This window comes from Podarcis gaigeae, assembly GCF_964106915.1.
Source record: "Podarcis gaigeae genome assembly, chromosome: Z".
Classification (NCBI taxonomy): Eukaryota; Metazoa; Chordata; class Lepidosauria; order Squamata; family Lacertidae; genus Podarcis; species Podarcis gaigeae.
In genome coordinates, this window is record NC_139691.1 from 15,208,443 (window position 1) to 15,230,840 (window position 22,398).

The 22,398-nt window shown below is 45.3% G+C and overlaps 1 protein-coding gene and 1 long non-coding RNA gene across 3 annotated transcripts in view; one reads left to right on the forward strand and one right to left on the reverse strand.

Annotated features, from left to right (window-relative positions):
* LOC310836356 overlaps nucleotides 1-19,802 on the reverse strand; it is a 61,776-nt gene extending 41,974 nt beyond the window's left edge. The window contains exon 1 of the long non-coding RNA XR_014560032.1: nucleotides 19,758-19,802. This is a non-coding gene — a long non-coding RNA (uncharacterized lncRNA). The remainder of the gene's footprint in view (nucleotides 1-19,757) is intronic.
* Nucleotides 1-22,398, forward strand: part of DDX31 (DEAD-box helicase 31) — a 63,568-nt gene that overhangs the window by 21,640 nt on the left and 19,530 nt on the right. For both annotated transcript variants that reach the window (XM_083721392.1, XM_083721393.1), the window contains exons 15-17: nucleotides 3,625-3,675; nucleotides 6,607-6,746; nucleotides 14,073-14,154. In XM_083721392.1, coding sequence (XP_083577518.1) covers nucleotides 3,625-3,675; nucleotides 6,607-6,746; nucleotides 14,073-14,154 — 273 coding nt within the window. The remainder of the gene's footprint in view (nucleotides 1-3,624; nucleotides 3,676-6,606; nucleotides 6,747-14,072; nucleotides 14,155-22,398) is intronic.

Sequence of the window (22,398 nt, forward strand, 5' to 3'; positions counted from 1 at the left end):
CTACTGGTAAGACATGGGTGCCGCTGTTCCTTTCTCCACCTAATGGGGGCTTTATGTGTTTATAGTCCCAGTCACTGCATGTAGACCCCCCAGCCTTTGCTCACAGGGGACCTTTTTGATCGCAAGGTTGCTGATGAGAAATTTTGTGGCCTCTTAAGCCACCAGGCTCACTGATTTTTGTTTTATTTCCTGTGCGAAAACTCCAGCCTTTGGGTCTGGTCATTGAGTCTCCCCAGGCCCCACCCCTTCACAAGCCACACCCTCTTTTCCCCAGGCCACACCCTCTTTTTCTGCAGGCCACACCCTCTCAGCAACCTTGCTTCAAATCCTTCTCCAGTGTTTTTCACCTGGCAGAGATGTGTCTTTGAACTCTAATAATACCTTTGCTTTTCTGCATGGAGGATAATAAAGAAATTAGCCAGCTGTACAAGAGTAGCTCCAGAAGGGTATCTCTTTAAATTCTCAGCACCCGTAACAAACTAGAGTTTCCACCATGCTTTAAGGGTGCTGAGAGGTTTCCATAGAGTCATATTTCCCTCCTGGTGCTACAGTTCCCAGAGTTCCCTAGGAAAAGGGACTGATTGCTAACACATGCGCGGAATTTTAAGTTTGGAAGGGGAATTGGTGGGTGGGTGTGTGTTCTCTAACAACTCTCAGTACCTTTAACAAGTGACAGGTCCCCCAGTCCTTTGGGGGAGGGCTTGACTGTTTCAAGTGGTATGATGTTGCTTAAGTGTATAGTGTAGATGGGGCCAGATTCTCTGCGAACAGCAACAGCACTCCCATAAAATGTTATGAGACTTTAACTTAATGGTGTGTGTATGTGATATCACACACCAACTGAATCATCTCATTTGGCTAAAGTTCCCAGGAGAAGAGAAGGTGGCTGGACACTGGTGGCGAGAACTTGGGTTAAATGAGCATTCCAAGTACTCAAGATCTCTGTCCTACCACCCTTCAAAACAAGCACAAAACCACCAAGGAGGACGAAGCCTGAGTGAGGCCTTGAAATGAAATCTGAAACAGGCCATAAGGGCCCCATTCCTTCAACCAGGCAAAGGCAGAATATACCAGTCCAGCCAACCCAGAGGATACATTCTGCCAGCCTGGGGTAGAAGGTGCTTCTCAATTAACCTCCTCCCCTAACGCACCAATCAGGGCACTGATAGTGGGCCTGACCGATCTAGATGCTTCAAACGGCTAGCCAATGGTAGGAGCTGGAGTTGTAGGCTGCTATTCCCTTCTGTGCCTGATGAGGACTCTGAAGCCCCAGGGCACATAGTCCATGGCATGAGTTTACTGGCTGAAACCTCTTCCTCTCTCTCCAGCATTACATTCACTGCTGAGACTGCCCCACCCACCTGAACTTTTGTTTAAGAGGAGGATACAGCTTCCAGGACCACTGAGCGCGCCATTTTGGCAAGGAATGAATAGGTTGTGTCTCATTTTAGAAGCCAGTTCCTAAAGGGTGGTGTGTGAGACACCAGGGTCTAGCTGCTTCAATGCTCATTCAATATTCCTTGTCTTGTTGCACCAAACCAGGGACAGGAACCCAAGGGCCACTTTCTCTTCTGGACAAATGTTCAGGGGCCTTGTGCCAGTGGTGGGCAGACAAGGAGTACAAAAATTGCCTTTGCCTGAGAGCCCTGGGAAGAGGAATTGATTGTTAAACTTCTCTCTGGGAGGGGGAATAGGGTTTTCATAACAACTCTCAGGACCCTTAACAACAAACGGATCCCAGGCTTCTTTGGGAAAGGTCATGGCTGTTTAAAGTGGTATCATAGTGCTTTAAATGTGTGGTGCAGGTGTGGCTCCACTTGCACCTGCAGAATCAGAATGACCATGCGTGAGGGGTGTGAGTGAATGCAAGTGCGATTTGTGTTGGGAGGCAGCTGGTTTTAATTGCTGGAGAAGAGAGCGAAAACCATGCTGGCGAAGAGCTGTAACCAGAGATGATATATTTGCATACTCATTACGGCTTTGCATGGTGTTGTGCCTTGATCTGCTTAAACTAATAACCTCTTTTGGCAGTGTATCTGCTTCATCAAGTGGACTGGGAACAGGCGGCGACTCGACGCCGGTCGCGGCTGGGTGTAATAAATCCCCCTTCTTAACTTGGCAGCTCCTTAAAACTAAATCCAATATCTTGGCATAATGGCATCTAATAAGCTGAAGCGATCGGTCAAATCCAATTTAAATCCCTTAACCCACCCCCCTTTTTTTTGGCGCTACGAAAGGAAAGCTCAACTAAGGTTGGGTTGGACCTGGATTGAAAGTGTTATTTTGTAGTTATGCTTTTTTATATATATAAAAACAAAAATTGGAAATCCTCTTCCAACACTTGTGATCGCTAATTGCAGTTCCACTTGGAGAGGGCTTTTGTGGTTGGATTCTCCTTGTGGGTTTGCTAGAAGCTTCTGGTTGGCCATGTGAGAACTTGAGGCTGGTTTAGATGGGCCATTGGCTTGATCCAGCAGGACTTTTCTTGTGTTCTTATTTGGCGTTAGGGATTTTTCACCCGCCAGTATAGGTTTCCATGCTGAGGAATGCATGAACCCCAGATTCTGCAGCTGTTAAGATCCCAAGTTTTGTTGGCATATGGCTGGAGCAAACCTTTAAACAGACAGTGTTCAGGCTGAGACTCAGTATGAAATAAGAAAGCTTCTGTTTATTAAAGTAAGTCCATTTTTTGATAGGAAGTTTCTGGTGCTAGCTAATTAATCAGGAGAAACAAATGAGCCAGTTTGCCCCTCAAGAAGGTGTATCCAGGTAGACTTCACAGCTAGAGGTCCAAGAGAAAGTGGAAGAGGGTGTAATGTATCTCATACAACTTTGGCTTCAGCACAGAGATCAAAGGGACAGATACAGGTTTGGACTCGCACCTCTGGCTTGGTTCAGGTGTAAACGTTTGTTACTCTGGGAACAATTCCTTTGCTTGCACACACTTCCCCTTTCCTGCTTGGCTTCAAGAGAGTTAATTCCTAGTAAACAATGGTTTGCACTTTGCCTTTCTAAATCTGCTTTAAGTTAGTGTTCAGAAACAAAATGCAAACCATAGCTGCTGGTTCAGATGTAGGGTGTCATTTCTTGAAATCAAGCATATAGGCGGAGAAGGGAGTTAATGAGCATAGGACTCATTCTTAATATTACACTTTTTTCGTATTTTTCCTGAAGTATGTTATTTAAAGGGCTGTGGATATGCATTCTTCATAGTGCATTGGGTTGAAATATCTTTTTATATAACAACTTAAGAACATATGGTCATGCATATATTTATTTGATTTAATTATCCAACTTATTGGGAATTGTTGTTCACGGGCCCTTGCTAGCATTTTTGTTTAGCTCTTCCATTTTGTGGGTCTATAGAGGATGTTCTTATTTGAGTTTAGAATTGTTTCCTTCTTTGTTGCAATAGCTTTTTGGAGGTTAAGGTTCTCCCCTTTTTCTACACCCCCGCCCCAATTTCCCATAGAGTGTCAAACCCCAGTTTAGTGTAACATCTCCACCGTTGATTGATGGTAATTTGCTCCTGAACACCTTGGATGAATGACAGGATAAACCATAATAAATGTAGTGAACGTAAACCTTTATAAAAACTGAGCTCATCATACTTCCTTTTCAAAGGATGTTGCTGCTCGTGGATTAGACCTGCCACAGGTTACCTGGATTGTACAGGTAAGTTTTTCTTTCCTTTTTTTCCTGTGCATGTGTGTGTTGTGTGATTGATGGGTGGAGGGATCACGGAAACCTGGTGCAGAGCTCTAGGTTGTGCATCAGGAGTGGGCAGTGGGCAGGCATCAGGCTTGTTGATTCTACTTAGGTTTTCAGCTAGACCTCTCAAGATCTAAAAACCAGAATCAGCCTCTGGCATAATTCTTTCCCAAAGGTCATTTGCTGTGCAGGATGGTTCTTAACAGGAGAAACTGGAAAATTGAGCCTAGGACTTTCTGCATGCAAAGCAAGTGCTCTGTGATTGAGCTACATATCCTTCCCAAGGCAGCGTATTGGGGGGGGGGGGGCGGGAGCGGGAATGAAATCCTGAAATCCTGTAGATGTGCTGCTAGTCACCAGCTAGGTGGACCAAATGCGTGTAAGGCAGTTTCCTATGCTACGCATCAGAGCAAGGACACATCCCAGCCAGGCAAAACCGCTCAAATCAGGGCAAGTGAGGGGTGTAGTCTGAGGAGGGTCCAAGGGCAGAGAGGCCTGGGAGGCTGCATTCAGCTTCCCTACCTCTGGCATACAAAGCACACACTTGCCCCCATGTATGAGCATGCGCATCTCACCAACATACTCCTCTAAACATAAATGTTTTCGCCAGTCCTAACTGCAGGTGTTCCACTGGCCTGTAAATAAGAGAGGGTGGTTTAGAAATTTAATAAATAAATAAAATAAATGCTGCCTCCTTCCTGAATGGTCATGCCTCTTTTCAGGTGCAGGATTGGCTTGCAGGTTGACCCCCCCCCCATATGAGATGACAGTGTGTTGGAGACCCTGGGGAAGTTGCTGCTTGTCCAGAAGGCTTGGCTCGGTCATCCGGATAAGCCCGAGGAGAGACCTGTGGGAAGCAATTAGATTACTCTCTGTGTGTCTCGGGTGGCCCTGCAGCCTGTCGAAGGCGTGCCAGAGGGCACAGGGAAAAATGATGGAACGGGGCTGTCTCTGATCGGTCTTTAGGTTTCTGATGAGGGAATAAGGAAACGGCAGAGTAAGCTCATACAGTGGTACCTCTGGATGCGAACGGGATCCATTCCGGAGCCCCATTCTCATCCAGAAGCAAACGCAACCTGCTTTTGCACACGCGAGTGGCGAAACCTGGAAGTAACGCGCTCTGTTACTTCTGGGTCGCTGCAGCATGCAGCCCGAAAATACTTATTCCGAAGCCACTTCAACCCGAGGTATGACTGTACTAGATAGGAACATGGGAATCTGCCTTATTCTAACTCAGGCCCTTGGTCTAGCTAAGTACTGTTTACACTGACTGGCAGCAACACTTCAGAGTTTCAAGCAAGAGGTCTCTCCCAGCTCTAGCTGGAGATGCCGTTGGGGATTGAACCTGGGACCTTCTGCATGCCAATCAGATTCCCTGCCACGGAGTCTGTGAGGTGCTTTCCAAGAACATAGGAAGCTGCCTTATATGGAGTGGGACCCTTGATCTATCTAGTGCAGTGTTGCCTGTACTGACCAGCAGCAGCTCTCCAGGTTTTCGTGCAATCATAAAATCATTGAATTGGAAGGGACCCTGCAGGTTGTCTAGATTCCAATGCAGGAATCTCAGCTAAAGCATCCATGGCAAATGGCTGTCCAACCTCTGCTTGAAAACCTCAAGTGAAGGAGAGTCCACAACTACCCAAGGGAGTCCATTCCACTGTTGAACAGCTCTTACTGTCAGAAAGTTCTTCCTGGTGTTTAGTCGGAATGCCCTTTCTTGAAACTTGAATCTATTTGTTCAGGTTCTAGCCTCCAGAGCAGGAGAAAACAAGCCTCCATCTTCCATGTGACTGCCCATTAGATATTTGAAGGTGGCTATCTCCTCTCCCCTCAGACTGGGGTATCTCCCAGCCCTGCTAGGAAATTCCAAGGATTGAACCTGGAAGTTTCTGTGTGCAGAGCAGATTCTCTGGCACTCAGCTACATATAGTCTCGTCCGTCCCCCCCCCCCCAAGATGGCAGTTCAGAAATTAATTTAATAAATATGGTGCTGCTACAATATGACACTCACCTTCAGGTGTCATTTGAGTTCTCTGCCCTTGATTCCTTTGCTTGCTAATTAAAAGCATAAACTGGAACCTGTTGCAAAAAAGAAGATGCGTGTTTTGAAATGATTTGGGGGGAGGCAACCCGATCAGTCGGTCTGCGAAACCCGATCCGCACATATGAGTGATTGCCCTGTGTAGTAGTCCATCCTAAGGATTTGACCTTGCATGTGTGAAGGCAGCTCCCCCCCTCCCCCGGTTTGTCATTTTTTAACATTTTTGAAGCGTGCACTCAGTGTACGGTACATATACGGTAGCAGTGTAATGTGTGAATCAGCCATCAAATGCCATGACACTGTAAAGCTAAGCCTATGTAAATGCATCTCTCTGCTGAGTAGCAGGTCTCGGAGAGCTTTAAGCAAGCCAATTACTGTATACTTAAGCCAATATAATTTTAAGGGGAACCAACTCAGGTGCGCTCTCTCGGATTATTTGTCTCGCGCCTATGGTGAGCAGCTGATGCATATTAAGAAAGGAAGCAAATAGGTCACTAATGCCCCCACCCCCCCGCATAGAAACAAAATTTGTTTTTTAAAAAAATTGGTGAGAAGACAGCTTGGCCAATGTGTCATATTCATATGTCAAAAAAACCCTTGTTACCACTGTAGCTGTGAATGATGGTTGCGGGGATATGAGGATGATGGGTTCTGATAAGCCATTTCTTTCCTCGGAAAAGGAAGCTGATATGACCTGGGATTTATTTTTCTAAATGACCTCAGACACAGCACTCTCTCTGATAATTAACCACCCATGCAATCTGCTAATTCCTTCTCTTCCCCTCCACTCTCTAAACTTCCTCTCTCTCTCTCTCTCGCACATTATTTTTTCTTTTCTTTTTTCTTTTTTAAAGTATAATCCTCCAGCTTCGCTTGCCGAATACGTCCACCGTGTTGGGAGGACTGCTCGGATTGGCAGTCACGGGAACAGCCTGCTCATCCTTGCACCTTCAGAGGCGGAATATGTCAACTTCCTGGCTTCTTGCAAGATTAAGTGAGTCACAAACTCCCCCCCCCCCGCACTCCTCTCCTCTCCAACCAAACTTCCCAGCTAAACCAATAATAAGGTATCTGCACTGCTGTGTCTCATTACAAATGGATGGTAGTTGCTACCTTCTTTTTAGAAGGATGTTTTTAATGACAGCTGAAGTATGATTCTCAAAGAGATTTTTAAAAAAATCATTACAAAAAAAGAATTAATGAAATTCTCAGTTGGTTGGCATCCTTGTGTCTCGGGAGACAATGGAGGAGTGTGCCTTTGGGGGTAAAGGCAAGCTATTGGAAGGTTGCAGCGCCTGCTGTGGCTGTAGAGACCGATACGGGAGAAATTATGATGATGAGATGATGATGATGATGATGATGATGATGATGATGATGAAACCAGTGCTAGTCCTACTCACAGTAGACCCACTGAAATTGGTGGACATGACTAATGTGGGCCCATTAATTTCAGTAGGGCAATACAGAGTAGAACTTAGTTGGACACAACCGATTACTTATAATAATTAATTGTTATTGTTATTAATAGTCCATTAATAGACACCATTGCATGGAAGCGAGAAGGTTTAAAACAACAGGAGAGGTTTGAATAGATTGGGGAGGAAGAAATACTGATATTTTTTAAAACACAGAAACCAACACCAAAAAGCTTACACAAGAAAGCTGTTCTCAGTTCTTTTCTAGCTGGGCTGAAATCATGCTTAAGACCACCACTTCATTCCTCTCAGTGTTTTTTTCTATCCATGCCTTATTCAAACCTCTGCCGTTGTTTTATACTGCAACTTTTTCCTTCTCATTGTCCTTATGTCCCTGCTTTACTCAAAGCTCCCCCTCTTCCTTTCCTCAGCTGCCACATGGGTGAGTGATAAAATAGCGCTAAAATATCACTTCACTCCTGGTAGCAAATGTTGCCTTCAAGATGAAGTTCCAAATAGAATGCAGTAATTTACAGCAAGTATTTTATTAACAAGCAAACACTCATGTATGTACACCATCCATCACTTAGCCTTCTCTAACTGAACAAGCTTGCTTTTAAGATGCTATTCATCTTAAACTTGTAGGAACATAAATCTGCAGATGTAGGAGAATAGGGAGGAGGTGGTGTGGAAATGGTGGTGGTCTGTTCGCAAGGGGTAAAAGGAGGCAAAGAGGAGGGGGAGAAGGTGCAGATGAAAATGGGGGAGTGCAAAGGAGGAGATGCAGAAAAGGACAGCAGGGGAGGCATGCAAATGGGGACAAAGATGAACATGGAGGTATGAGAGAGGCTGCAGAATAGGAAGAGAAACAGAATAGGAGGTGGCCTCATAATTGAGTAAAAAGTGAAAAGAGTACTCGCTAGTTACAACATGTGGTAGAGGAGGAGACTTGTTGGGTTATGCCTTCGGGATTTGTATGTGTAAAGCTTTTCTGTTGATGGGAGGCCCCATCTTCGCTGACGTAGTAACTTTTTTTCCATATAAGTGAAACCTGCAACAAAAAGTTGCAGTGCGGTGATTTCCTGTTCAGGGTGCCAGCCAGCCAGTCATGTCCTCTAACACTATAATCCATTCCATCTCCCCACTCGATCTCAGTTCCCCACCATTTCTCACCAGAAGTCAGTCACCACAATTCCATGCCCCCTGTGTGTGTTTGGAGGTGGGGGTGGGGGTTCTTCTTAAATATTTATTGTACTCCTGCAAGTCTTGAGATCTCACCAAGCGTCCTGCTACTTCACTCTTTTTCATAGATGGTGCTGTTTGGCTCGATAAACTGGCCTAGGATAATCAATTTGCTGTATAGGATTAGGTGGTTCAGTAGCTCTAAAGTGTTCCACAATTTCTATAGATAATGCTGGGATTTCATTACTATCAATGGCAGCAACAGTAATAGAGAGGGGAGTGCAAGAGAGTGTAAGCTAGCCTATTGTACAAAGGTGAATTTTTGCATTTGTTGTTCCTCCCACTTTTGCCTCTAGCCCTGTTCGTCATGGGTGTGAGGTCTCTGAGAAGTTGCCCAGAATTGAATGTGCCCTTGAGCTGTAAAAAAAATTCCCCACCCCAGTCAGAAAAGGCTCCCAGTATCTCCCAGGAGGACTGGGGGGAAATCTTAAGGGGACAGGAGTCAGGACCCCTTTGTGGGACAGGACCTTGGGTTAGTGGAGTGTTTATAAAGTCCTCATTTCAGAATCTATGAGCCTAATTAGGACAGGTAGGTGCTTCTTACTGTGTGATAGTTATCTATGTGGAACTGGATTATCCCTGTGTGTAAGTAAGAAGGGACTGATAGCAGGCTGTGGGCTTAATGGATTACAGATCAGATCCGGATAGACAGTTCCAAGCCCAGGGCAACACGTGGCATCAAATCTAATTGCCCTTTCCGTTCATAAATGGAGCCTGGTGGAAATTTATCCTGACAATTTCAGTGTGGGAAACGAGGCAGAAGAATGGCCATGTGCTGGTCTGGCGCATATACTATTGTGCTTTGAAAGCAAAGCTGTTCCACCACCTTCTGAAAGGTTGGTCGCCTGCCTCTTGTCTCTTTTTAAACTAATAAGCTTAATGAACTGATGTAACTGACAACAGTAATAATACGATTTGGGCACATTCATGGCAGATAACAATTTGCTCTGAGCTAACTAACGTGAACAAATTGCTTTATGTGTCTGACAAGTTGGTCTCTAAGTCCATGAAAGCTTATGTTGTAATAAATTTGTTAGTCTTTTTATTTATTTAGAGCATTTGTGTCCTGTTCTTCAGGTGAAAAGAGTCCCAGCACAATTTACATACAATCAACTAAAACATGACCATTCCCACACAAAGATTTAAAATCTAAAAGATGCAACAGAAAAGGAAAAGGTGATGGAGAGGGAAGAGGAAAAAAGCAAATTTAGGTACCACTTTTGTGGACCAGAGCCCACTTCATCGGATGCATGAAATACTATTATTATATTTAGCAGTGTCATCATATGGATATATTATACAATATAAGAAACACAAGACTGTTGTAAGTGCTCGTTCTGCTCAGAGTAGGCCCACTGAAATTGATGGACGTGACTAACTTCAATGAGTTTGCTCTGAGTAATGCAATCCACATACTGTGATAAAGCTTAAATGTACATAAGAACATAGAATGAGCTCTACTGGATCAGGCCAATCACCCATCTAGTCCAGCATCCTGTTCTCACAGGGGCTAACAAGATGCCTGTGGGAAACTAGAAAGCAGGACCTGGATAGAAGAACGCTTTCTCTCCATGTGGTTTCCAGCAACCGATACTCAGAATGCTTTTTGAAAGCCATCCAAGTTGGCGGCCACCATTCCCTCCTGCAGGAGTAATTCCATGGTTTAACTATGAGCTGCATGAATAAGTTCTTTCTTTCTAGTACATTTTTGGTAAAATTATATACAGTCATTGCTCAGAAAGCAGCAGCATCGCTTACATACAGGCATTGGTAAACCAATGAATACCTATAGCAGGATTTAAAAACAGATTCAGGCCACAGGTAATGGAACTGAACTTCCTGATAAGCTGTAATTCAGCAGTTTCACCCCCCCTCCCCTTTATCTTGTTCAAGACTGGCTTCTAGCAGCAGAATGTTCTTGCAGGATGAAATGTTAGATAGGAAACTGCTTTACTGAGTCAGACCCTTGCTCCTCCCTCTGGCTCACTTTTGTCTATGCTAGCTGACAGTGGCATCCAACGCCTCTTGTCCCAATATCAATTACAAGATCTTCAGGTGACCATGAAGATGGATAAGAGGCACTTAAGAGACTGTCTCTTTAGGTCCGATGCAGAAAGGGATCTAACTGTGATTGCTTTTACCAAGAGCTCACCATGGTTCCCACTTATCAAAATGGAGCATGCCCAAGCCAGATACCTGACAAAGCTCCCACTTGCCTTACTAAGAATCACTTTTACAGAACTATGATTCCATTTGATGCCCTTGGCTGTGTTGGATGGACGGTACAGCAAAGTACATTACGAAGAGAGACTCTGTCTGTGTGGACAGCCCTGCGGTGAGGACCTGTGCTAGCCGACAGCAGCTCTTTAGGAGTTCAGACAAGGAGTATTTCTCCCACCTGGAGATGTTGGGGATTGAACTTGGGACCTTCTGCATGCAAAGCGGGTGCACTGAGCCATACCCTTGGTTCATCTAGCTCAGTTCCTGGGAATCAGGAGTGAGAAAAGGGCTGATGCCCTTATGCCCTTGCTTGTGGGCTTTCCAGAGGAATCTGATTACCATTGTGGAAAGACAATGCTGAACTAAACAGACAATTGAGTTTCATCTCGCAGGGCCCTCCTTATATTCTTAGGAGTTCATAGCAGAGGCAAGAGACAAAACCAACAACTTTGTGATTCATGGCACAGGCTACCCTGGGGGAGTAAGGCCCACCAAGCCTGGCAGGACTGCCCTCTGAGGAAACATGGTCCAGATCCATCGTTCCTCACCACTGCGCTAGATCTCAATAACCCCCTTTTGGTTCTTCTTGATTATATTAAGTCATAAAATTAAGATATGAATGGCAGAGCGCTTTTCTTTCTTTTTTTTTTTAAAAAGAAGAAGTGGTGTTTTCCCCACTGCTCTGACACATTTGTGAATGAAAATGTCAAAGCCTTCCCCCCACCTCCCCACTTGACAGTGATTTCCTGGAGATATAAAGATAACACCCCCTCCCCCAAAATTACTCCTGCTACCCCTGCCATTTCTCTCCTCACGCTTGGCATGCTGCCAGCTTGCAACCTTGCATATAAGCGAACTTCGTTCACTCAGCAGGGAGCACGTCACAGAAAAAGGGGCTGAAGCTGGTGTGTGTGGGGGGGGGGGGCTTCATGCCTTCACGGGGATCCGCTTTCTTTTATAAACTTCGTTAGGCAGCTGTTAGGAAATAAAGCAATTGTCTGATGAGCTGTCGGCGAGGAAGCCCCTGTGCTGTTCTTACAACAATGCAATCCTTTTCAACCCGTCTCCCCCGCAACCCCCAAACAACCGCAAGTCTCAATCGAAGGAACCAAGAGAGACATAAGCAAACACACACACACACACACACACACACACACACACAGCAAAAGAAAAATTACACTTTAGTGCTGACTTCCCCTCCACTTTTCTTGTCTATTTCTCCTTTGAAATGTCAGTTTCATTCCATGTGGATGCAAAAGGAAGCTAAATTTTAAAGGTGTGTGTGTGTGTATATGATGACAACTACAAAACCCAGTTGCACTGAGTTGATACCCAGGACACTGGGTGAGGGTTTTATGGATTGGTCTCTTGTTTGCTGCTCTGGGCTCTTTAGGGAGGAAGGGCAAGATAGGAAATGAGTAAATAATAATAATTTTTAAATGATTATTGACTATATGGAATTGTGAACAATTTTGTTTTTCACACGTGATTTGCCTCTCATAATATTAAAAAGGAATTACAGTGGTACCTACCTCGGGTTAAGAACTTAATTCGTTCTGGAGGTCCGTTCTTAACCTGAAGCTGTTCTTAACTGGAGGTACCACTTTAGCTAATGGGGCCTCCTGCTGCTGCTGCTCTGCCGGAGCACGATTTCTGTTCTCATCCTGAAGCCAAGTTCTTAACCCAAGGTACTATTTCTGGGTTAGCGGAGTCTGTAACCTGAAGCATCTGTAACCCGAAGTACCACTGTATTATGAATCTGTAATTTTTTTAAGCCTGCAGGTGTGCCTGCCGTCATTGATGAGCAGCAAACCGACCAAGCTGCCATCAGTGGTGGTTCTTACCCTCTGTAAAATGGATGCAGGGTCTGTCCTCAGAAGGATTGCTGGAAGGAGGAAGGGAAGAGAGGGGATGTCTTGGTGGTTAGCCTGAACTTAAAGCAGGAGTTGTGGGATTCAGTGCTAGCAACCCTACAACAATAGCAGCATTTCAAAGACATTCCATCCCTCCTACCTCACAAAAAGGGAAATATTCAGAAACCATAGGTAAACATTTTGGCCTCATTTATGAGGAAGGACTGTAGCTACTTTCCCTACACTTCTCTCTTGGTCCTTCCCATCTGCAATAGGGAGATGACAATATTGGTGTGCCTTACAGGCTCGTGGGCATTTTGGATTGAGTGTGTGTGTGTGTGTGTGTGTGTGTGAACACATGAGCATCAGGGCAAGATGGTTTGATCATATAATGCCAATCCTGACCTGACTGTAATGGCTGCCAATTAGTTTCTGAGCCCAAGTCAAAGTGCTGGTTTTGACCTATAAAGCCTTAAAACAGCTCAGGAGCTCAATACCTCAAGGACTGCCTCTCCCCATATGAACTGGACTGGACCCGGTGATCATCATCTGAGGCCCTTTCCTTGTGCCCAACCCCCATGAGGAGCCCAGAGGGCGACAACATGATAACAGGCCTTTTCTGTGGTGGCTCCCCATTTGTGGAAGTCTCTCCCCAGGGAAGCTCATCTGGCACCTTCATTAAATAACCTTCATCACCAGGCAAAAACATTCCTCTTCTCCCAATCCTTTGGCTGATGAAACAATCTATGCCCTCTTAAATGTGTCTGGTGTGTGTGTGTGTGTGAGGGTAAGCTATTTGTCCCCCCCCCCCATTATGTAATGTGTTTTTATGTTGTAAACCGCCCTGTGATAATAGATAGAGTAAGCACCTGGTATTTTGTGGCGCTGTGGGTAAAACCTCAGTGCCTAGGGCTTGCCGATCGCATGGTCGGCGGTTCGAATCCCCACGGCGGGTTGAGCTCCCGTCTTTCGGTCCCAGCTCCTGCCCACCTAGCAGTTTGAAAGCACCCCTAAAGTGCAAGTAGATAAATAGGTACCGCTTTCTAGCAGGAAGGTAAATGGCGTTTCCGTGCGCTGCGCTGGTGCTGGCTCGCCAGAGCAGCTTCGTCAGGCTAGCCACGTGACCCGGAAGTGTCTCCGGACAGCGCCGGCCCCCGGCCTCTTAAGTGAGATGGGCGCGCAACCCTAGAGTCGGACACGACTGGCCCATACGGGCAGGGGTACCTTTACCTATTTTGTGTGAAATACCTGAATGGAGGATAAAGGAAGAGTGTATTTCTATAGAAACTAGCATACTGTAGAAAGGTAATGTTTATATTTGTTGCTTTCTTACTCATGGCTCCGCCCACCACTGGCATGTGGCCCTCAGAAGGTTTCCCAGAAGGGAAATGTGGCCCTCAGGCTGAAAAATGAAGCCACACACCTTCATTATAGCACAGCAGAACCTGAATGACATTACCTTGGGCTACCCTTGATGTAGCACTATTTTATTTTATTTTTAAAGTGCCATTTCCAGCCATGATTTAATAAAATATGTGCTAAAAAACAAAACATGAGTGATCTTTCCATCCCTTGTTTTTCGCCTTCCAGTGTTTCAGAGATGAAAATGGAATTTGTCCTGTCCAGCTTGATGAAAGATGACCGTTTCAAGGGCAGCCAGAGGGGAAATAAGGTGAGTTCCTATGGAAGAGGGAACCCCTCTCTCCCTCCATGTTTCCTTCCTTTCTAGGGAGGAAAGTTAAAAGGTTTGCAGTCCTTTCTCCTAGTCACAAGAGGCATTACTTCCTGGGATGCTCGTTGAGAATGGACCTAACATTTGGTCCACCAGCTCTGCTCTTATAACTCTTCACTTGAACCTGGGTTTGAGGATTAGGTGAATGACCTGTTCTGGAGGGAGATGGGCCTCTGAAGGACCAGGTTCACAGTCTGGGGGTTCTCCTCCTCCTCGTCTTCCTGTTGTTGTTGTTGTTAAACTTATTACCTGTCCTTTACCAGCAGATCCTGGGGCTGGTTACGGCAATTCAAAATTCAAAATTTAAAACAGTCTAAAATGAATTGCAGTCCCAGGAATAAGGTGGGCCCTGAAAGCACACACTTTTCAGGTGTCAAAGGCCTGGCAAAGAGGCGCATCTTCAGCATTCACTGAAAGCTGTATGGGAAGGTGGCAGCCACACGTCTGTGGTGAGGAGATTCCACAGAAAAAGTCCTCTGCAATCAGTTAATGGTGAAGAGTGGGATCTAAATTTGACATTTCATCACCTGAGGATTGTACTGTTTGAGGAAGGTATAGTGGGAAAGATTAGTAAATGTCTTCCCTGCTACACACCTTCCTTAAGTGTTTCTACCTGGCTGGAATGTGTCCATGGACTCTGGTAATGCCTTTAGCTTGCCTGGATGGAGGATTGTGTGTGTGTGTGTGTGTGAGTGAGAGTGAGTGAGTGAGTGAGTGAGTGAGTGAGTGAGAGTGAGTGTTAGCATTTGTTCCTGCACCCATTTTTGCTTCTCCTTCTGCTTACTGCTGGCATGGGGCTGCTAGAAGGTTGCCTAGAATGGAATATAGCACTTAGGCTGAAAAGGGTTCCCCAACCCTGGTGTAAAGCAAATTATTTGCTTGCTCATCTGTGGTGAGTCAGAAACTCCATTTAGGAGATGAGGCTTCGAAGGCATTGCAAAAGTGGCTTTTTTCTTTTTGGCCCAAATGACTAGCATCAGTACATGTTGTCCATTGTTAGCTGCTGGGGATTGCCTTGAACAGCTGTGTTCCAAAGTTGACCTTGACCTTAGTCCCTGGTATCCTATAGCCCCCCAGTCAGCATGGAAAGGGACTTTTTTTAGCCACTGAGAAGAAGTTTCCTGGCCCTTTGTGCTGATTAGAACTGATCAACTTAGAAACTGAGTGTTCTGCCTTCTTCCAGTTTTTTGCGTGCTTCCAGTTTTTTTCAGTGTATAAGGCTTTACCAAATGAACCTCATCATAGCTTTCTCTCCTTGCAGAAGTCTTCACTGATGTCCATTATAAATACCCCTTTAGAGTGTGTGTGTGTGTTTGGACTTCTCTGAGGAGCTGATGGAGGAAAAGATGCCGAAAGCACCTGTAAAATGTATTTTTTATCTTTAGGCACATGAAATATATATGCGGCCGCGTCTGGGTGTGTGAATGTTCACCGGCCTACAAAGAGAATACATTTGATCTGCCTGCACTTTTTCTGCCAGGCTGGGGGAGGCTCCGAGCGGGGCCCACGCTCTGTGTGTGTGTGAGAGAGAGAGGCTTGGAAGGTGCAGGGCAAAAAGTTGCTAAAAACAAAAATTTTCGTTTTGTATGTATCCCTTTAAAAAAAAAAATCAAGAGAGAAGGCATTGCAGTTCTCACCTTGCTTCCTGCCCACCACCAACTGGAAGGAAGATGCCTCCCTTTTATAATCAGGACAAATAAAGTCCTTCATGCAGCACTTAGTTAAACTATGGAATTCACTGCCACGGGAGGCAGTGATGGCCACCAACTTGGAAGGCTTTAAAAGAGGATTAGACAAATTCATAGTAGAGGACTTTTTAATAAAATAGCATCAATCAGTTCCAACAAAAGCTGTACATGGTTACATGCTTATTTCAGTCGCATCTAAAAAAAAAAGTTGAGTAGGGACTCTTAATCCAATAACTGAATCATTGAATGTAAGCATGAATGGCTGGAGGTTTTACATTTAACGTCATGTCTGTTTACTTAGCTGATCTACAGGGACCACACCTTATCATGATATATATAGCTATATTATTATGAGAGCCAGTGTGGTGCAGTGGTTAAGAGCGGTGGACTCATAATCTGGTGAACCGGGTTCGCGTCTCCGCTCCTCCACATGCAGCTGCTGGGTGACCTTGGGCTAGTCACGCTTCTCTCAAGTCTCTCAGCCCCACTCACCTCACAGAGTGTTTGTTGTGGGGGAGGAAGGGAAAGGAGATGGTTAGCCGCTTTGAGACACCTTAGGGTAGTGATAAAGCGGGATATCAAATCCAAACTCTTCTTCTTCTTCTTCTTCTTCTCCTCATCAGAGTGAACATATTTATTTTGACCTCTACCAACCCTCCTGTGTTGCATTAGGTGCTCAGAAACAGCTGAACCCCAAACGCCATCAGAGATGGTTCTTTGGAGTCTTTCCAGTGGGAGGCTATATCTAAACAGGCATCTATCCTAACTTATGAATCACAGCAGGATATGAATGCAGGGTCCAGCTACAGCAGGGGTGGGGAGATTCAGGTCCAGGGGCCAAGCCACACTCCTTACTGGACCTGCATCAGGTGTTTTCACCTGGCTGTGTCCTGTGATGTGACCTAGTTCCCTGACAGTGCCTCTTCAGTCTACCTAGATTGTACCTGGGCCCTTCCCCTAAACTGTGTTGCATTAGGTGCTCTACCACTGAGCTATGGTGCTCCCTGAACTAAGCTTCTAGTCCTCATGTTTCCGAATTAAAGGCTGATTTAAAGCTGCCTTATATACTGAGTCAGAACCAACTGAACATCTAGTTTGGTATTGTATAAGTGGACCAGCAGCAATTCTTCAGGGTTTCAGAGACATTGGGGATTGAACTTGGGACATTCTACTTGCAAAGCAAATGTTCTGCCATGAAGCTGTGGCCCTTCCCCTAAACTACAGGTTCCTGGTCCCTATTGTAGAGGTTCAAACCATAATGTGAATACTTGGTGCTTGTGTTTATTTTTCCTGCAGTGTTAAGTGCAGCTTTAGCCAGTATTTCTTTAGGCGTGCACCTATGATGTGTCAAGCATATACCTGGAAGTTTGAGGTCAAGTGCGAATGCAGCAAAAGTGGGTGGGATTTTTTTTTTGGGGGGGGGGTTACAGGTGTGGTCATTGGCTACAACTCTACCCTATTTCCAGGGTGGCAGGTAGTACTTTCTGTGTCTGTGTCCTGCGTATTTTCCCTTTTCAGCTCTGAGTCAGTTTTTAATTTTTGATTTTTCTTCCTTTCCCCAGACCAGCCACCCTGGAAGGCAGAAATCAAAACATGCCCATTAGAGTGCAGTTTTTAAAAATAAAATCGCTCCCGGGGGGGCGGGATGAGAAGATGTATAAAGAGAATGGTGGAACTGTGTGTTGGCGGGGGGTTGATGCTAGTGGCGTGGGTTTCTTTTTTTAATGTGTTGTATCTCCCCCCGCACTATTTCCTTCTCTTTTCTTTTTTTCCTGTTTGTTTATCTCTCTCTGACCCCCAAACTTGCTTCTCTACCTGCTTGTACATAGGGGTGTGTGTGTGTGTGTGTGTGTGTGTGTGTTTGTGTGTGTATACACCCTTGATGAAATTGTTTTTTAAATAGATATATATAAACAAATCTTCCTCCCTTCTTTTTCTGGAAAAAGGAGAGATGCCTCATTCTGAAACCTAAAAGGTGGGAAGATTTTTTTGGTGGGGGGGGGGAGAGGGAGAGGAATGGTGTGGAAGGAGAGAGAGAGAGAGAGAGAGAGAGAGAATGAGGAGTCCTTTGTAATATATTGCCATATTATCACTAAATCCCCAGACAGTTGTGGCATAGAAGCAAGTCACCTGTCACTTAAGTTTGAGGTCTCTTTAATTTTCTCCTGGAATTCGCGCCGGGCTGTCTTTAATTTGAGGCCTTTATTGGAATTCGGGAACCTTTCCTGCCTTCCCTGGTGCTCAGATCTATTCTGAGCTCAGATACAGAATGTATACAATAACCATCAGAGGGATTTGGAGAGGGCTGAAGCGCTGTTTATTTAACACTCTGGAGGGATTTTCGGGGTTTATGCCGTCCTCGCTGCCCGCTTTCAATAACGCTTTTGACAACCGTTCTGCCCTTCTCATTAATTTTAAACAGTTAAAACACCGGGAGGGGGGTGAGAGGGGAGGGGGGAAAGTTTTTCATTATTAAAGTGCTTTACTTTTTAATAACAGAGGATTCTGTCCACCGGGGGAAAGGGCAACTCGCTTAATTTCACATTCATATTAAAAAGATGGCAGGAGGGTGACACTCTCTCGCCACCCAGGAGGCTTAAGGAAAGAAAAAAGGTGGATCGGGGTGGTGTGGGCGAAGAGCGAGGGGGAGCAGGGGGAGAGAAGGAAAGGAAGTTTTTGGCGTTTCACAACAGCTGAGACTTGACTCGCTTTAAAAATAATAATTGTATGTCGCTTGTCCACCAGAATGCACAAGGAAGTACATAAATGGACATATATTCATATATATAAATAAAGGAACATTGGGTTGCAACTGGTCCTACTCAAAGTAGACCCATTGAAATCAATATGCATGACTTTTTGTAAAAACCAGTGTGGTGCAGTGCAGGTAGAGTTTTGGACTAGGACCTGGGTTCGGATCATCACTTGGCCATAAAGCTCACGCTGCCTGACCTTGGATCACTGTCCCTGCCCTTTGGCCCATGACCTGTCTATCTCCCAGGGTTGTTGTGGGGATTAAATGAGGTTGGGGGAGAACCATGTAGGTCACCTTAAGGTCCTTGGAGGGCGGAAATGGTGGGATATATATCCACTAAACAAGCAAACCATGTTGTGGTTTTGTTGCCATCAGGAGGTCTGGGAATCCTATGAAATGTAGGCTCGTTATTTTCAGTGGGTCTGCTCTGAGTGGAACTTAGCTGAAGACAACCCATTGTGTGTAAGTCAGGACTAACACATCATAACTTTAAACAGCTGTTAAAAACAAAGGTTTGCTGGAAAAGAGCACCCTCAACAGGTCACATGCCAGAAGGGGTAAATTATCTGAACCAAGGATGGGAGAGTTGTGGCCCTCTAGTAGTTGTTGGACTATAAATCACACCATCCCTGACAGTTGACCATACTGACTGGGGCTGATGAGAGTTGGAGTCCAGCACCTGTAGGGACGTAGGAAAGAAGGCTGGTCCATTAGGGCAAATGAGGCATTGCCACGCCAACCTCAGACTTCTCTCCAGCAGCCCCTACCTGCTTGCCTGCCTTCTTTCTTCCAGTGCTGGTGTTAGCTCTGCCTGCCAGCTTCTTCCTCCTTAGCCTCAGTGTGGCCCCTTGTAGAATTCAGCAAGGAGGAGAGGATGGGGCTGACCCTGTTTGTCATTGCCTCTGGTTCCTTCTACTGTTGGGCTTTCTGCCCTGCCAGTTCCAATAGGCACCAGCTGCCACAGGTTAGTCACCACTAATTTGAACAGGGCAGATAATTCCACATATGGGGCACTGCCCAAGAGGAGGTGCCCTTTGTACTTTTATTCTGCTCATGAACATTCTGTTTTTAAACACACACACACACACACACACACACACACACAGCAGCAGCAGCAGCAGCAGCAGCAGCAGCAGCAGCAGCAGATCTAACACTTCCACCCCCTTTAACTCCATATTTTGGTATATATTGCAAGACTTTTTCTCACTGCTAAACAATGTAACCAAGCACCCTTAGGTGTTTGAAATCTGAATTGGTTTTCAGCATTGCATTCTAAACAGAGTAAACGCCACACAGAAATTGCCCATTTAAAAGCACACTCCTCGAACCATTGCCACAGAATGTGCTTTTTGGAATATATGGAATTGGAAGTGTCTGAGAGTGTAAAGATTTTTCCATTTTGGTGAGACCAGCCAGCAATCTAGAGTTAGTTGGCACAGTTAATGCAGTCTCCTCACAAATGATGGTTTGCATATCCAGATCTAGGCTCAGAAATATGCACTCCTTCCTGAGTAGAAATTTATGCTTAGTTCAGGCAAAATGCAGCTAATAATCATGTACTTCAAAGTCCTCCTGATAAATCAGTAGGATTTGGGCTGCAATCCTATACCAGTTTACCTGGAAATAAACCCCACTAAACTCAGTGGGACTTACTTTTGGAGACATGTGCATCAGAATCTGCCTTATATGGCATCAGAATGTTGGTCCATCTAGCTCAGTATTTTCTACACTTACCAGCAGCAGCTCTCCAGGGTTTTGGGCAAGGGGCATTTCCATCCCTACCTTGAAATGCTAGGAGTGAACCTGGAACTGTCTGCATGCAAAGCACGATGTTCTACCACCAAGCTACGACCTTTGAACTGTTAAGCTCCTACTTAGCCATTCCCCATTGCACTCAATGTGAACTGTTAAAATTGTGTTCAGCTTTGGTTGAAGCGTGCCTTCCTACAGGAATAGCCCACTGTCTTTTGCTCAACTTTAACCTCCTTCATCCCCTGGCTAGTGGCCATGCCTTCTGCTGGGGGTCCTGGGAGATGGAGTCCAAAATATTGTCTGCCACTCCGCAGCTATATTGTGAGTGACACACACTTCTGTCTATCATGAGGGACCATGGAGTGCACCTCTGAGGTCAAACTGCTGGAGAATCACAGCACCTGCTGTGGCTGTAGAGGCCGGTAGCTCATAATTGCTGCCTCACACATTATTTCTGCAGCTGTAGCAGTACTGAAGTGACTCTCTGGGGTGCAAGCCTGGGCAATGTGTATGGAGGTCCTGGGCTGTCCAGATGACAATTACCCTCTCTCAGCCTCACTGATGTGGTCCAAAGGAAAGCGGAGCAATACATTTTACACCAGCTTAGCTGCAGGAGTTGCTGGAAGGAGACATACAAGACACCATCCAACTGTCTTAGGGACTCAACTCCAGGTTTGTGTAGGGTTTACTCCTCAGCCTTTCCATCTCCTGAAGATGTCCCACAGGGCAGCGGGTACAGATTGTTCCTCAGGGTTTCCTCTCAAAGTCTTTCTCATGAATGAGTGTAGTTGCAGGGCAGCGGAGGTTTAGGAACAGAGTTTTCCTTCTCCAAAAACACCAGCATTTTATTAAATGCTTATGTAAGAAAACCATTCAGACAAAATAGAAGCTGCTTAACAATTAGATTGCAAAACCCTTAGCTAAACCTTCCTTGCACTTGTTTACATAGGGATGTATAAGAGCATGAGAAGAGCCTGCTGGATCAGGCCAGTGGCTGACCAGATGCCTGTTGGAAACCCACAAGTGCAAAGGACTCGTCCTCCTGGGGTTTCCAGCAATTGGCATCCAGAAGCAAACTGCCACCAATGGTGGAGGAAGAACATGGAAAGAGCCTTTCTAAACCACGCCAAAAGAGGTCCCATTCAGTCCAGCATCCTGTTCAAACAGTGGCCACACAGATGTAAGAAGCCTAGAAGCAGGAGCTGAGCACAGTAGCTCTCTTCCCTCCTGTGGTTTTCTAGAAACTGGTTTCAGAAGCATTGCTGCCTCCAACTGGAGGCAGAGCATGGCCACTGTGGCTGGAAGCCATTGATAGCTTTCTCCTCCATAAATCTGTACCATCCTCTTCAAGCCGCCCAATCCACTAGGCCACTTCAGAGCAGACCCACTGAAATGAACAGCCATCACTAATTTAGGTGCTTTAATTTCAGTGAGTCTGTTCTGAGCAAAACCTCAGTTGGATATGTTCTTTCATTTCCTTTTCCTCTTTCTACTTCCGCAAGGTTTTTATCTTTCCATTCCTCTTAATAATACTGGCAGTTGCATGCCAAAAAATGGTGTTGTGGGGGGCATGGGAGAGGCACAGATTTAACAGGGAATATGTTAATAATGGCATAAATGCTTATTTAGCAAAGGATTGGAAGATGGGGGGAGGATACCGTCTTTGGTAGATTGGCTTCAAAGATGCTGACAGGTTGCTATGTTATGTAAAATTGCACCATAGATATGGTTAGGGATGCTGAAGGCCATGTAAGTTATTTTGGAAATGTGGAAGGTGATCTGTGAGGGGGTTTTGCTCTAGAAAAGAAGAAATATATTGGAAGGTGTGCATCTCGAAGATTGTCAGTTCTGCCCCTAGGATGAGCTCAGGAGAAGAGTGTAAGTGTGTGTGTGTGTGTGTGTGTGTGTGTGTGTGTGTGTGTGTAATATATTATTTTTAATTGATTCAATTGGTATCCCATCCTTTCTCCTGAAGGAGCCCAGAGCAGC